The sequence below is a fragment of the Vidua chalybeata genome, chromosome 3, assembly GCF_026979565.1.
Source record: "Vidua chalybeata isolate OUT-0048 chromosome 3, bVidCha1 merged haplotype, whole genome shotgun sequence".
NCBI classification, from domain to species: Eukaryota; Metazoa; Chordata; class Aves; order Passeriformes; family Viduidae; genus Vidua; species Vidua chalybeata.
The window spans coordinates 91993037-92007047 of NC_071532.1; the positions used below are offsets into that span (position 1 = coordinate 91993037).

Consider the following 14011-nt stretch of genomic DNA (forward strand, 5'->3'; position numbering starts at 1 on the left):
CTATTTGTACATAAATGCCCAAAAATGAATTTTGCATACAGAGAATACAAGAGAAAAATAACAAGTAAGTACTTTATCTTTCTGGTCAATTTGCTATTGTAATATCTGGAAAAATCAGAGTTTTCATTCTTGTTTATTGCTGACTTTGCATTGACCTTTACTAAAATTCCATTTACTGGCAATTTTGTCATCATGCTTTTACAAAGCAGAGCTTTATTTCTTTTTAGAGGCAGCATTTTTAAAAACTTGTCATAAAACCTGAGTGAATTCTCTACTCTTTATTCACTCTAGAGTGTTAGTCCCTAAACATTTTCTAGATACCAACATTAATGCAATACTTTTCACATAAAAAATGTTTAAAAATACTGTTGATAAGATATGAAAGTTTATAAAAAAGCTTAAGATTTTTTCTGTCAAAAAAAAAAAAAAGAGAGAGAACAAGAAATGAAATACTGTGAATGATGTACTTTTTGATGATCATTCAACTTCTTAACAGAAAGCTGCCCTAGAGGACTCTGACGTGGTCTTTTAACTTCTTTGTCCTCAAGGGATTCAATCTACTCAGTGTGAGGTTCCAAAGTTTTCAGGGCAGACTTGAGTATTCTCCAGCTTTTCTCAGAAGACTAAACCAAGACCGACAGAATTCATTTCCCATAGAACTCTTGACAGGTGTCAAGAGTTGAGAGAGAGCAATATCCATCTAATCTCACAGTGATTTACAATTGAGTCCCCAGGGTGAAAGGCAATTGGGGAAAATACTGCCTTAGTTCTGTATTCCAGCCAACTCAAATTCTTTTCTAAAGTACTCCTTACTGCAACCGTTCTTCGCAACAGCACACTTCTGTATATATTTAAAAACTGATAGCTGATCTTTAGTGGCACTGCAGGCATAATTGTAGTTACTTTTTAACTTGAGAGATCATATTCTCTTGCATAATCATTTGATAAGACTTCATGTATGATGCAAGGGTTTTGTTCACAGAGCACATGCTTAAATTATGCATTTGGTGACTGTTTTGTATTTCATTTATCACTGAGCTGTCTAAACAGATACTGCTGGTGTTAGAATGAAAACTGTGAATCACACAGAAAAATTGATACTTTGGGACTGCAATATATTCCTTGAACATTCCATATTTCTGGTTTGCATGGAGAATTAACTTTTTCTGTTCTCCCTATTGACTTCCAGAAATTGCAGTTAGAATTGCTTTTGGGTAGCTTTGGGCCAGCATATCTTCGTGAAGCAAAGTTCCTTTTAATTTCTAATACTAACTTTCCATAAACGAACTCGGCACGATTACCTATTAAACCAAAGATTTAATTTTAAACAGTTACATTTGATTTTGTTTTATGTTAACTTCACTAAAAAAGGGACAGCTCTTGTGAATGCTGGTTGAAAATTAAACCAAGGGAGAGAATTGTATAATCCATAGGATGAGAAGAATATTTGAAATTAATTGTATTCATGGATCTACAAAAAATTCAATAAATGCGAGAACTTTTAACATGCATCAGATTTTTCTTCTGTTTCTGAGATTAAAATAATTTGAACTATTACTTTCAATGTTCTCTTTCAACTAATCTAGTACGTTTTTGAGTTTAAAAGCAATTATTTTCTCTAAATTGCAGTGAAAAATAAGCACTTTTTGTATTTTCTTTTGAACAAATTCTAAAATGGCATTTTACTGTTTATTTTACTGCTTTTTCTTTTACATAATTTTTATCTGTACAGTATTTCACTCTTTATCACTCTAATCTGGAAATAAAATAGGCAATCAATATTGTAGTTAAAAAAAATAATACTTTCTGGTATTCTGGAGTTCCTACAACTCCCAAATGAGATTCCTATGTGACTGCTAGTCTATGATACTATGATAAGTTGTCTACGTTTTTGCTCTGCAAGGCACTTTCTTTTAAAGGTTTGTGCCTGTAGATCTATACTGTCCTCCCCATTCCATCAAAGAGAATACCAGAGCATCTGCAATTTCATTCTCAGACAAAACAATAACAGCAACAAAACCCAAAACCAAACCAAATAAACAAACAAAAACCTTAAAACAGACAAACACAAAACCATGAAACAAAAGCACCCAAAAACCCCATCAGAAAGTAAACTAAAAATATAGATTGCATGGAGGAAGATTCATCTGACACATTAAGAAACTTAATCCGATAAACCGCATGAATCGTCCCATAGCTTGGGAAGAATTCAGTAGTATATGCCTTCATGCAAATTTCCACTAATTTTGTGTATTCATTAATGAAATTTTAGTGTAGAAGTGGATGTCCTGTTTAAGCTGTGAATGCTCAGTTTTTCATGCTATATTCCTTAGATAATTTGGATGATATTAAATGCAGGCTACTAAACACGCATCGGTACTGTGGATCTCTGTGAGTACAGCAAGGAGTTCTATTTGTACCAGAATAAAATTTCTAATACAGAAAAAATTTAAATATGATTGATATATTGATAAACTGATATTAATTCAACTTTGGACTATTGGCAGAGGAATGTAATTACTATTTTTCCACAGGATTTTACATATATTGTTACAGCCATAAAGCACAATTCCATCCTTTTTTATCTGTGTCATTTAAGGGAAGAATTGCTCTTGAAGGTGTAGTTGCTAAAACAGGTAGGTCTCAGTGGAATAGAAAAGTGTTATTTTGCCATAGTTACTTTTTGATATGCAGTTTCATTGCAAAATTGTATCCATGTATAAAATGGATATAAATCGCAAGAAGACCTAAATTTTGTTCTCTACCAGTATAAATATTCCATACAAACCTGGACTTCATTTTTTGATATGGTAGATCACAATACTGGCATTGTGTAATTGTGAGGTTGGGAATCAAATTACCATAAAAATAGTTTTAGCTAAATAGAAAGATTTTAAAATATTCACTTCTTTGTCTAAAATTAAATCTATCTATTTTTAAATAGTGCCTGGCATGGGAGCTGAATTGCTTCTACTTATTTAGATGGTTTTTCATTTGAACCAAGTGACACATTCACAGGAATTGTTTGGAGCATGGCTCAGGGGTTAGTATGGACAGGAGGATCATTCTTCATGAGCTGTTCAGAGAAATTCACCCTGTTCTGGGGGGTAGCAGTGTACAGTGGCATAGACTGAGCCACCATCTACTGGCTTCATGCCAGAAAACGAGTGCTGGCTTTCTTTAATTCACATTGATATAGATGTGTATTCAAATGTTTAGGAATGTGTATACATTTATGTGGGAAAACTAAGTTTAAGGATGTGTTTGTACAAGGTAACTTATAACTATGCAGAGGATGCAGGCTAGTTCCAAAAGCAGAAACTTTATGGCAGCATCTACCCAGCACTACACTGTGTCTAATTGCCTAGGAAACAGGGTTAATTAGCATGCAGCATGTGTTGCTTCTGGGAACTGGTTTCTGTAAGAAAGGACTGTACTGTGAATACATATGAGCACCTTCCGATCTAGCTTAATGTTTTGGCAAGGCAACCTGTCAGTGGACTCTACATTTAACAGACTTTCACATGCATCCCTGTTCTATAATGATAGTTGTATTGCCAGTGCAAGAATTAGAATTAGCTGACAAAGATGAGTAACCATGGAAAAAAAAGCAGTAACAAAGAATGTGTCATGTAAAAGAAAAAAGCATTTTCTCTTTATAATACTCTTAAATAGAGATCCCCAGAAGAAGGGATTTTTGTAGCTCTTCAAAGCAAGTACAGAGACACAGACTTCCGCATCCAAATTTTTCATAGCTTTCAAAGAGCAGTGAGATGTTAGGCCTTGATATTTTCCCCTGTTTTATGCAACAGAAAAAAAAGTCAAGAGCTAAAGAGGTATTTGTTTCTGTCAATGAAATCTTATGTAAACACATATTTATTTAACCTGCATATATCTGATTTCTGTATAAAATGTTATGTTTATAACACTATGTTTAAATAAAAGTTTTTAATATGAAATATAAGCTAAACTATTATATAGTAAGCTGAATGTAACTTCTCTGGTGAATTATTTCATAGGATTCACCATAAATCAAATAGTAATAGTTTCAGTTAGGAGAAAAAAGTTTTATTACTGCTCAGGAACACACACCAAAAAAAACCCAAAAAAAACCCAAAAAAACCCCCCAAAAAAACAAAAAAACAAAAAAAACCAAACAAAAAACAAACAAACAAACCACAAACAAAAATCCTCCAAAACTGATCTCTTTCATTGAACACAATCATTCTACGTAATACTTTTCTAATGCTTTGTGTGTATCATTGTAATACCTAATTTTTAAAAATATATTGGACTTTTCTGTGTAATTGCATTGTCAGTGTTTTTAATAATATTTGGTACATGAAAAATAAGTTTCTTTATGCCAAAAAGAATTATTTTCCCCAATTATTACTTCGAAAATATTTTTTATGAAGGAAAACTTCAGATTCATATGAGACATTCTGTAGACCTAGGTATATGTTTATTTAGAATTGTGAGGTTAGAATTATGAACATTTAACTCTTTTAAGGGCATGGCTTTAAAAGATAAGGATAAATAAATTAAAACTGGATTTTGCTCCAGATTCAATTTTAGGATGTAAAAATTTTACTAAAATCCTGATACTTTTTAGCTGATTGAATGAAATATCCATTCAATGAATGAGTATTTGCACAAGATGCCTTGTTCTAATGTATTGTCTGATCAGTACATTTAAATTTTATGTATGGTAAAATTTAAGCTTTTGAATAAAAGGAGTATAAAGCAGTCCATTGAGGACTATGTATGTCTTACTTCTAAAATGATAATCTTATCTATATTCTTGTCCATTGATTTATTTTTTATGAAAAGTGATCTGAAGTAAATGACTTGGTTTCCTGTGGTTCTTTGATGATCTTTACATAATGATAATAATAATAATAATATTTTACGTCTTTTTTTATAGTTATTTATGCTGTTATCTTTAGAATGAAGATGGGAGGGGTGGACTACATGTTTGTAACTTTTCATAAAGTTTTCAGATTAACAGACAGCAAAATTGAGTGTTTGAAAAAGTCTCTTCCAACCCAAGCTGTTAAATGATTCTATGACCCTGCAGTCACTGCAAAGTATAAAATGAAGGAGTGGGGAGGGTAGCTATACTTTATATAAAAAGTAAACAGTCAGGAAAAAAACCAAATTTTTTTAGGCTTTTAATGGCTATCTGAAGAAATTACTTCATGCTTTTTGGTACTTACTCTCACTCCTACTCCCTTATCAAGTATTTGATTTTTCTGTTTTACACATTAATAGCAGAAAATGTCTTTAATATTTGAGGCGAATTTTCTCATTAGAGGAAATATAAAAAAAAGAAAATGTCAGTGTTATTTGAACTATGTACTGTTCCTTCACATAAAAATTATGTAGAAGACCAAACCAAGCCTACCAAGGGAATAATAAAAAACCCCTCCAATTTCTCTTTCATCTTTGAACCACTTGTACACTTGATACTATTTATCTTGTCCAAGACTATTAAAAGAACTGGAGTAAATTGTAGTATTACTTTCAAAGCAAAAAGTTCTAGTGTCTTACTTAGGAGTCAATATTTCTGATATTTAAGTCAAATAAAACCCACAAAGGAACTGTAGATAAGCACAATCACGAGTTTCTAGTGAAGAAGTGAAAATGATTGCTAAACTTATGATATTGCTGTTATGCATCAGCAGTGAATACTGTTTGTCTTACAGTGGTGAACTGCTCTGATCCTGGCTTTGTGGAGAATGCAATTCGTCACGGACAGCAGAATTACCCTGAAAATTTCAAATATGGAACGAGCGTGGCATACCATTGCAAGAAGGGCTTTTATCTCTTGGGCTCATCTGCACTGACCTGTAAAGCTAATGGGTTATGGGATAGATCACTGCCAAAGTGTTTGTGTAAGTGTCCATTTGGTTGGATTAGCATTAAAGAGTTGAGCATGACTTTAAATTGTGATAGAAAAAAGAAGTGTAGCCATCTATTAAAGAACAGTGTGGACATTAAGATCAATAAATTGCAAATTGTATATCTCAGTAAGGAAATATTAGGGCAAAATATCATGCAACATACCATTATTAAAAATGTGTTTCCAGGGAACTGTGGAACTATTATTTCAAATGCCAGAAAGTCAACATTAATTTGCCTTATTGATGAATCGTTAAGGTATCTGGAAATAGCTAGGGAAATTTAAAATTATTGTATATTTGTTATAATTTAGAATGATAGTCTAAGTCTGTTAATGCCTATATCACATATTTATAGTTTTTTCAGACTTATTGTATTGTATATGTGAGAACAAATCCATGAAATGTCGTTTAGAAAAATTTTGCTCAAGAGGTTCTTTGCATAACATTACTTCATATTTCCTCCATAACTTTCTCCTCAGAGAGGGAGGAAATCTGGTGTTTCCTATGATCAATAAGCTTCATCAAACAAAATAACAATTTGCCTGAGTTTAATTCCATTGAGATATTTTCCTTCTCTGATCACTGTTAATTTGCTGTCATGATTTCTGATATGCAATGCAATTAAAAGAAGTAGTAATGAAATTACACATCAGAAGTTTTTAAAGTTTTTGCTTTACAGAATTGCAATTTTTTTTACTACAATTATTTATTTCATGGATTTACATTTATATACCAGACCAATGAATGTCACTAGGTGGGTGAATTTATTTATTTATTATGCTTTTCATACTACTATGTAACTAATATTCACATAACCCAAGCAGGTTTTTTTTAGTTTGTTTTGTGGTTTTTTTTTTTTTTTTTTACAACAATCTGTGCTTGCAATGTCTGTCAGTAAGAGCTGTAACCTGAAAAAGTTGGTTTATTCACATTTCAGTAGTAAAATAATTAGGGAAAATACACAATTTTAAATACAAAATAGCTGCATAATTTTTTTTTTAGTTTGGCCAGAATATTTGCTGGTGCAAGCATATTCCTCACTTCTTGTATCTTAGAAATATAAATATGATTTAAAATTATGAAAATTATCAGTAATCCATTTTCCTCTTGCTCACTCTTGTTCATCACATTGCTATAAAAATATTACAGAATAAATATTTTATTTCACTATGCTAGTGAACCTAGTTGTAGATACAATAAAGCTACCTACATTATCATATCTGCAATATATAAGCACATTACAGCAATAGCCTTATTTGGTGTCTTCCTTCCTATTGCTGACCCAAAGAAGATGTACTCTTTGTAGGGAAGGATCATGAACAGAAATGAATGAGCAAAGAAATCTCTATATTTTTAGAGAAAGGCTAATCTCGATAGGCTAATTTTATACATAGTTTTGTGTTTAATCTTACAAATGACCAATAAATCATCTATAGCAACAAGAAAACTAAAACTATGTAAGAGTTGAAATCCAGACAGACGCATATATTTTCTGGAACCAGCCTTGTATTTAAAAGGTTATAAGAGATTTTTTTTCTTTGCTGTGAAAATGTCTTATAATGTTGTGTTCTTTCCTTTGTTAGCCATTTCTTGTGGACATCCTGGGGTACCTGCAAATGCAATTCTTTCAGGAGACAAATTTACATATGGCTCCATAATTCACTATTCGTGTACAGCAGGTCGAAGGCTCATAGGAAATTCTACGAGGGAGTGCCAAGAAGATAGCCACTGGAGTGGGACTCTCCCTCACTGTTCAGGTACTTGTACCAACCATTATCTGAATGTCACCTTCTCATATGAGCAAGGCTATTCTCACACATTTTTTTAGCCAAATATTTGTTTTGTGTATTTTCCAGTTATATTTTAATTCCACCAATAGCCACTTCACTGTATCACACCCATTTGCTGGAATATTCTCATAATCATTGTACTCTCTTTGTCATTGCTTCACAACTTCACTCCTCAGACAGATGCTCTGGTTGTATACTGCAGTGTGTAGAAGATACAGTAAAACAGTGTTTCAAACCTGGTCAAGTTTTGCTTAAAAAAGGATACATGTGTTACATTATATTTTTATGAACACCATTTTGCATAAACAAAGATTGTTACGTTAGAAAATTTTGATTAAGAAACTCCACACCAAAGGTATAAAGGTAAACTTTGTATATTTTGCTTTTTTCTCTTGCAGAAATATACTTTATTATTGTCACAATGTGTGAATACCATAAATATCTGATGTGTTCTTGGTGCTGTCAGGAAGTACAGGAACAATTCATTCTCTCCTAGACTATGCAAATCTAAAAGAAGCCATAAAGCATCACACAGTTTTGTTGAAGTGAAGAGTTCAAGCGAGAATTGGCTACTAAGGACACACACAGCATATTAATAGCTTTTGTAAGGGAAACAGGTATACACACTTTGGTATATAAAAATCAAATACCTGAATGGTTTTAGAAGAAAATTTTCTAGTGAGAAAATTGTTCATAATTACCCATTATACAATCTTATAACTTCCCTTGAGCTATTGGACATGCCCGCTGTTGGGCTGATGTAATTCAATGGGGTTCAATTCAAATTTGACCTAATTTAAATAGATGTAAGGTACTTTGAATTATTTCCAGTACTTTGAAAAAGCTCTGAATAAGTGTTCATTGAAAATGGTCCATTTATGAGCTGCAAGGATGATTCTGCAAGGATGCTTAGCAGAATTTGAAATACTGAGAAAAGGAAATTAATTTAAATCACTACAGTTTCCTTTCTGCTGCTCAAGGAAATAGTTTAGACTCGTCTCACACTGATAGATCTCACTGCCATTATGGTCTCTATGCCTAGACCTGAAAGGCATCACTGCACAACAAGAAATCTTTTCTTGCTTATCTTAAGCTCACATTTATGTCACTTTCACCTTTTTATCCAGCATAATATCCCAGATCTGAAATTACCCGTAGATAGTCAGATAACAATCTAGTGCTGTTATCCAACATTTCTCACAACAAGGAAAAAATCTCCTGTTGGTGGAGGGAAATTTTAATTGCTAATAATTGAGACTCTTCTGCTATTTTCAGTCATGAATATGTCAGTATTTTATAGACTCATAGATTTTGAAAACATTAAAGAGCCCTGTACTCATGTTTTATGGTGGGGAAGATATGCCTACTGTAACTAAAATACTGTTATTGATGCAGAATTCAATTTTCTAACTTTGAACACAATGGGTCACCATCTCAAGAGCAAGGTGATTGCCAAGGAAATGAAAATCTACCTCTGTTGGCTCAATGTAAAAAAAGCAATGAACCCCCCACAAAAAAAAAAGCTGAAGAAAACTCTAAAAAGGTGTCTCATTTCTCTAAGGTATTTAGAATTGTAAAACTACACTTCCCAAGTTAGATATTCAGGAGATTAATCCATCAAAATCCAATATGAATAATTTGTTGTCATAATGTCAGTGAAAGAATGATTGTGCCCAGGATGACTGAGAACTCTAAATGGTTTTGTACTTCAGGGATATGAAAAACAGTCCAAATAGAATGTTTAAAACCTGTCGTCTCTTTCAGAATGAGATTCATTTCTTTATTATATATTAATATATATTTGAATGCCTGATGGTTCTGTGATGGTAGAAATATGATCTCTGGGTTTGTTGTCACCTGGGACCTGTTGCAGTGCTGGACTTTTGTAGCTTATGAATTAAGCAATACTTGACTTTTTTGTTTAAAATGACACACTTATTTTTCCATAATGGATACTGAGTATTCTACATTGCTAAATATAAAGGAATCTAGACCTTCATATTACTGTAACTGCCTTTGTCTATACCCTTTGATTAAAACATTTCATAGTTTCTCCAAGTCAAAACTAGGCATGTCCAAGAAAAAAAAAATGTCCAGTCATTCATCTGGAATAATTCTCTCAGCAAAATTCCTAAGCAACTGAGACATCATCAAATTTTCAGAATCATAGATCATTCTTCCCTGAAAAAATCCCTTTGTGTTCACAAGTCAAGTATATGCGATATAACTGTTTCATGCCATAAACATGCCGCAGTGGGAGCCTGAATCACAGCCCTCATGTTATTTCACACATTTTAAGCAGACAGAAATATCTGTGAAATAGTAATGTCTTAGAGTAAGTGGAAGCAGATAGCATCCAGAGGCTACATCTGGATTTCTGCTTTAGCAGTGCCAGGGCATAGGTCATGGATGACATTGCTTGATCCCTGAGACCATTATACTCTTGAAATTTTGCCCAGATTAATTTTTACCCATTACACCTGGAAGTACATCAAACAATGCACAAGTACTTTACAAGTTTTTGTGTGCTGGAGATAATTCTCAACAGTCAGTTTGGAGGCAGCCACTGTATTTTGGAGAGTGAGTTTTATTGTACACAGAGAGACAGAATATACCAGCTGACTTAAGACACTCACACTGTTTACAAGCATGTATTTATACCAGGAAATCTACGTCCAAATGCTGTAGGGCAGTGTGACAAGCACAATCTGTTCTAGAAGAACCTAGTACTAAACAAAGTGAACACAATCAAAGCCCACAGGTTAGTCTTGAATTCAGGAACTGTCTTGGCCTCCTTTTATGTGAAATCATGATTGTATCCACTCTTACTTGCCATTATTAAAACTATGTACTTTCTGACATAAGAAAATTTTAATTTCTAAATGACCTATTTGAGTTTTCTCAAAAATTTGGTACTGTTTTTTCTTTGTTTAAGATTTTATCTTTTATATGAGAGGGGTGCCTATGAAGAAAAACCCATTTAAGAATATACAGACTTCAAACTATTAAAGTATTTACATGTATTTTGAAAAATAAAAAACAAACCCAAAATAAAAGCAAAGCCCAAAATCAAAACCTATAGTTTCAATAGAATTTGAGTTTAGACATATAATTCAAAAGTGGAGAACAAAGGATAATATTGCAGTTAACTGCAATATAGACACAAAAGTATTCAGGAGAGATACAATTTTATACCAAAATGTAAAATAAATGGTTGATACTGAGACCATGCTTCCTTAACCATCTTGTATAGTATCTCCTGTAACATCTGCTTTATGTGATAAAGCACTTGACTGACTCATCAGACTGATGAGGACATCTTTGAGAGCTCTGTCTTGCAACACGTTCTTTCTCCTCTAAGTTTGCAACCAATATTTGCTTAGAAATTTAGAGGATAAGGATAATTATGAGATATTTTCATTCTTGACAGACATAGACGGGCATGAGTATTTTCTGTAGATATAGGTATTTCAAATGCATTTCCTAAAAATTTTAATATGATTCTCCTCACTTTTGCTGTTATTTAATTCCTGTTATTAGAAGATGTCACTACAAGTTAAACAATAAAACACAATGAGTAGAAAATATAATTTATTTTAAAAAGCAACAGATTTGTTGAGTTGATAAAAAGTGACAGGGGTGGTTCCCATGTTCTCATTATCTTTTAGCTTTATTTTATCACATTCTGGGTTTAGGACTGTATTTGTCTGAGAGAAGAAGTAGGGAAAAAGATATGTATTTTCTTCTTTGACTTTATTTTCACACCATAATACTGAAGAAAATGGATTGATTGTAATAGAAACAATGCGGTGGCTCTATTCACAAGAGTAGTTTCACTGCCACTACATTTGCACATAATGTCCCTGCCAATAATTGTGCTCTGTTGTATTTTGCAGGAAATAATCCTGGTTTTTGTGATGATCCAGGAGTACCAGCTCATGGGTCTAGACTAGGGGATGAATTCAAAACAAAAAGTCTGCTACGTTTCTCATGTGAAATGGGTTATCAGCTGCGAGGGTCTGCAGAGCGAACATGCTTGCTTAACGGTTCCTGGTCAGGTACACAGCCTGTGTGTGAAGGTAGGAATTAATACACTGGCATTTTGACACTATTGACACTATTGACACACTTCCAAAAGACTTTTTATTCTTTGATTGAAAAATTTTGTTAGGCAGAAATATGCTTTCATAACATCCTGTAGAAAGGTGATAAATGCTTACAAGCAGTTCATGTTTTGCTTAAAAACTTAAATCCAAGATGCTAGAGTTATGGAATATATATGTATAAGAAGTTTGTGAGAAAATAATTTCAGTTAAAAAATAATTAGCCTGAACATAAATAATAGACACCTGAGTTAAATGTTAAACAAATGCTTTTGATTGAAGATATGAAAATGGAGTGATAAATAAATCTGTCATCTGTTTTGTAATAATAAAATACTTTCATCTTCTCTTTCTATGTAATATCTATGCATCAGGGACCGAATAAATGATAAAATAAAGTTGTGTAAATGAATATATAAATTAAGTATAAATTAAATCAATGCATATTTCTCAATGGAAGTTAGACTATTTTCTAACAAGATATTTTTGTGCTGCCTCTTTCAGAAGAAATGCAATAAAATATTTCTGAAATCACATTTTAAAATAAGATAAAAAACATAATAAAGAATGTTTACAGTTTTATGCAGTTAAAATTGGGAAGCAGTAATAGAAGACTTTAAATTCAATTTTATAATGACTTCTCATTTTCCTAGAATGTTTAAATAATTGTTTTATCTAAGTCATCAGAGTTAATAGATTCTGTAGTATCTGTTGTCTCCTAAACTACATGATAGAACAAAATATTTGTTACATTTTTTTTTTACCTACACTTTTTATTCTGAGAACAATTATTCGTTTGCAGTATTCTTCAGCACAGACTAATCTTCTGTCAGTGCAGATAGCATCATAACTATAAAAATGGCAGTGGGCACAGGATCAGTTTTTTTCAGCTGAAGACTGAAGTTTTGCAGTATCCTTTCTACTTCCCTTACATCAAGACATTAAGTATAGTAGGACAGCAGACGTCAGTGGCAATTATATGTGTTTTAAATGCTGCTTTTATTTGGTTCTAATCATAGTGTTTGCTTCAACCTTGCCTTTTCAGAAAAAAAAAAAAAAAAAAAAAAGAAAAATGAGAAAAAAGGAAAAAAGCCTCTTTTTTTCCCATTTTTCTATAGCCCTTCAATTGTTTCCTATTTATTCTAAGTAACCATGAGATTAGGAGGAGAGCATCTGTTGATTCCTGGAAGTTCAATTTACAACCTGTTGAATTTTTCTCTTCATTATTTGAAACTTTTACACTTAAAAACTGATTAAAAATTGATTTTTAAGAGGCATTAAGGTATTATTCCAAACATAAATGGGAGATGAATTTTTAATTGGCAAATCATATTTGTTTTAATCACAAAACCTAACACTGTTATATTTTAATTATTAGATTATAAGTATTATGTTGGGGCCATCCAGCAGGTGTACATACAGCAGGTCCAAGTCTTTCTTCTACTGGGGCCCCCAGAGGTGGATGCAGTACTCTAGGTGGGGGTCTCAAAAGATTGGAGTTGCTAGAAAACTTGTTAGGAAAACTCAAAACAAAAAACTCAAATTCTTTTAATGATTGGTTGGTCCACTGGGAGAAAAAAACAACCTCACCTTCCAAAAAACCCTGACATGTAATCAAAGTAATCAAGTTAAGCCGCTGTCAAATCTTGGACATATGAAGCTGAAACATAATTATGGCCTTAAAGAATTGATATAGATGCCCAAAAGATATGGAGGCAAATACAGAATGTCTGTTCTTCTCTTGAGTCAAAAAATAAATCACCAAGAAGGTCACAATTTACTATTTATGCATTTTTTACAATTGAAAAAGGAGATACCAGAAGACAGGAAGAGAATATAAAAATGTGCCAAAAGGCAATGCAGAGGTACAGGTCTGTCAGAAAGTCTTGAATGAGCTTTATTTGCTCCAGTGACTGTATTGGGTGTAGTAGAAGAAAAAGAGCAAGCCATCTAAATCGGGAATTGAAAAAAAAAAAAAAAGGAAAACAAACAAACAAACAAACAAAAACAAAAACAAAAACAACAACAACAAAAAAAAACCAAATGCTAGTAATAATATTACCAAAGAGAATTAAAATGTTAATTCAAGAATATGCCTATTACATATATTTTCTCAGTAAAACTTGCTATAGGTGTTTTCAAAGATGAGCTGTTAACCTAGTTGTTCTTTTCCTTTTATTTCATCCAAGTTAGTCACCCATCATCAAAATACTTT

General features: G+C 32.5%; 1 protein-coding gene across 1 annotated transcript in view; it reads left to right on the forward strand.

Annotated features, from left to right (window-relative positions):
• The window catches only part of CSMD1 (CUB and Sushi multiple domains 1), a 1092714-nt gene that overhangs the window by 1050505 nt on the left and 28198 nt on the right, over positions 1 to 14011 (forward strand). The window contains exons 55-57 of the mRNA XM_053939637.1: positions 5706 to 5894; positions 7487 to 7660; positions 11590 to 11772. Coding sequence (XP_053795612.1) covers positions 5706 to 5894; positions 7487 to 7660; positions 11590 to 11772 — 546 coding nt within the window. The remainder of the gene's footprint in view (positions 1 to 5705; positions 5895 to 7486; positions 7661 to 11589; positions 11773 to 14011) is intronic.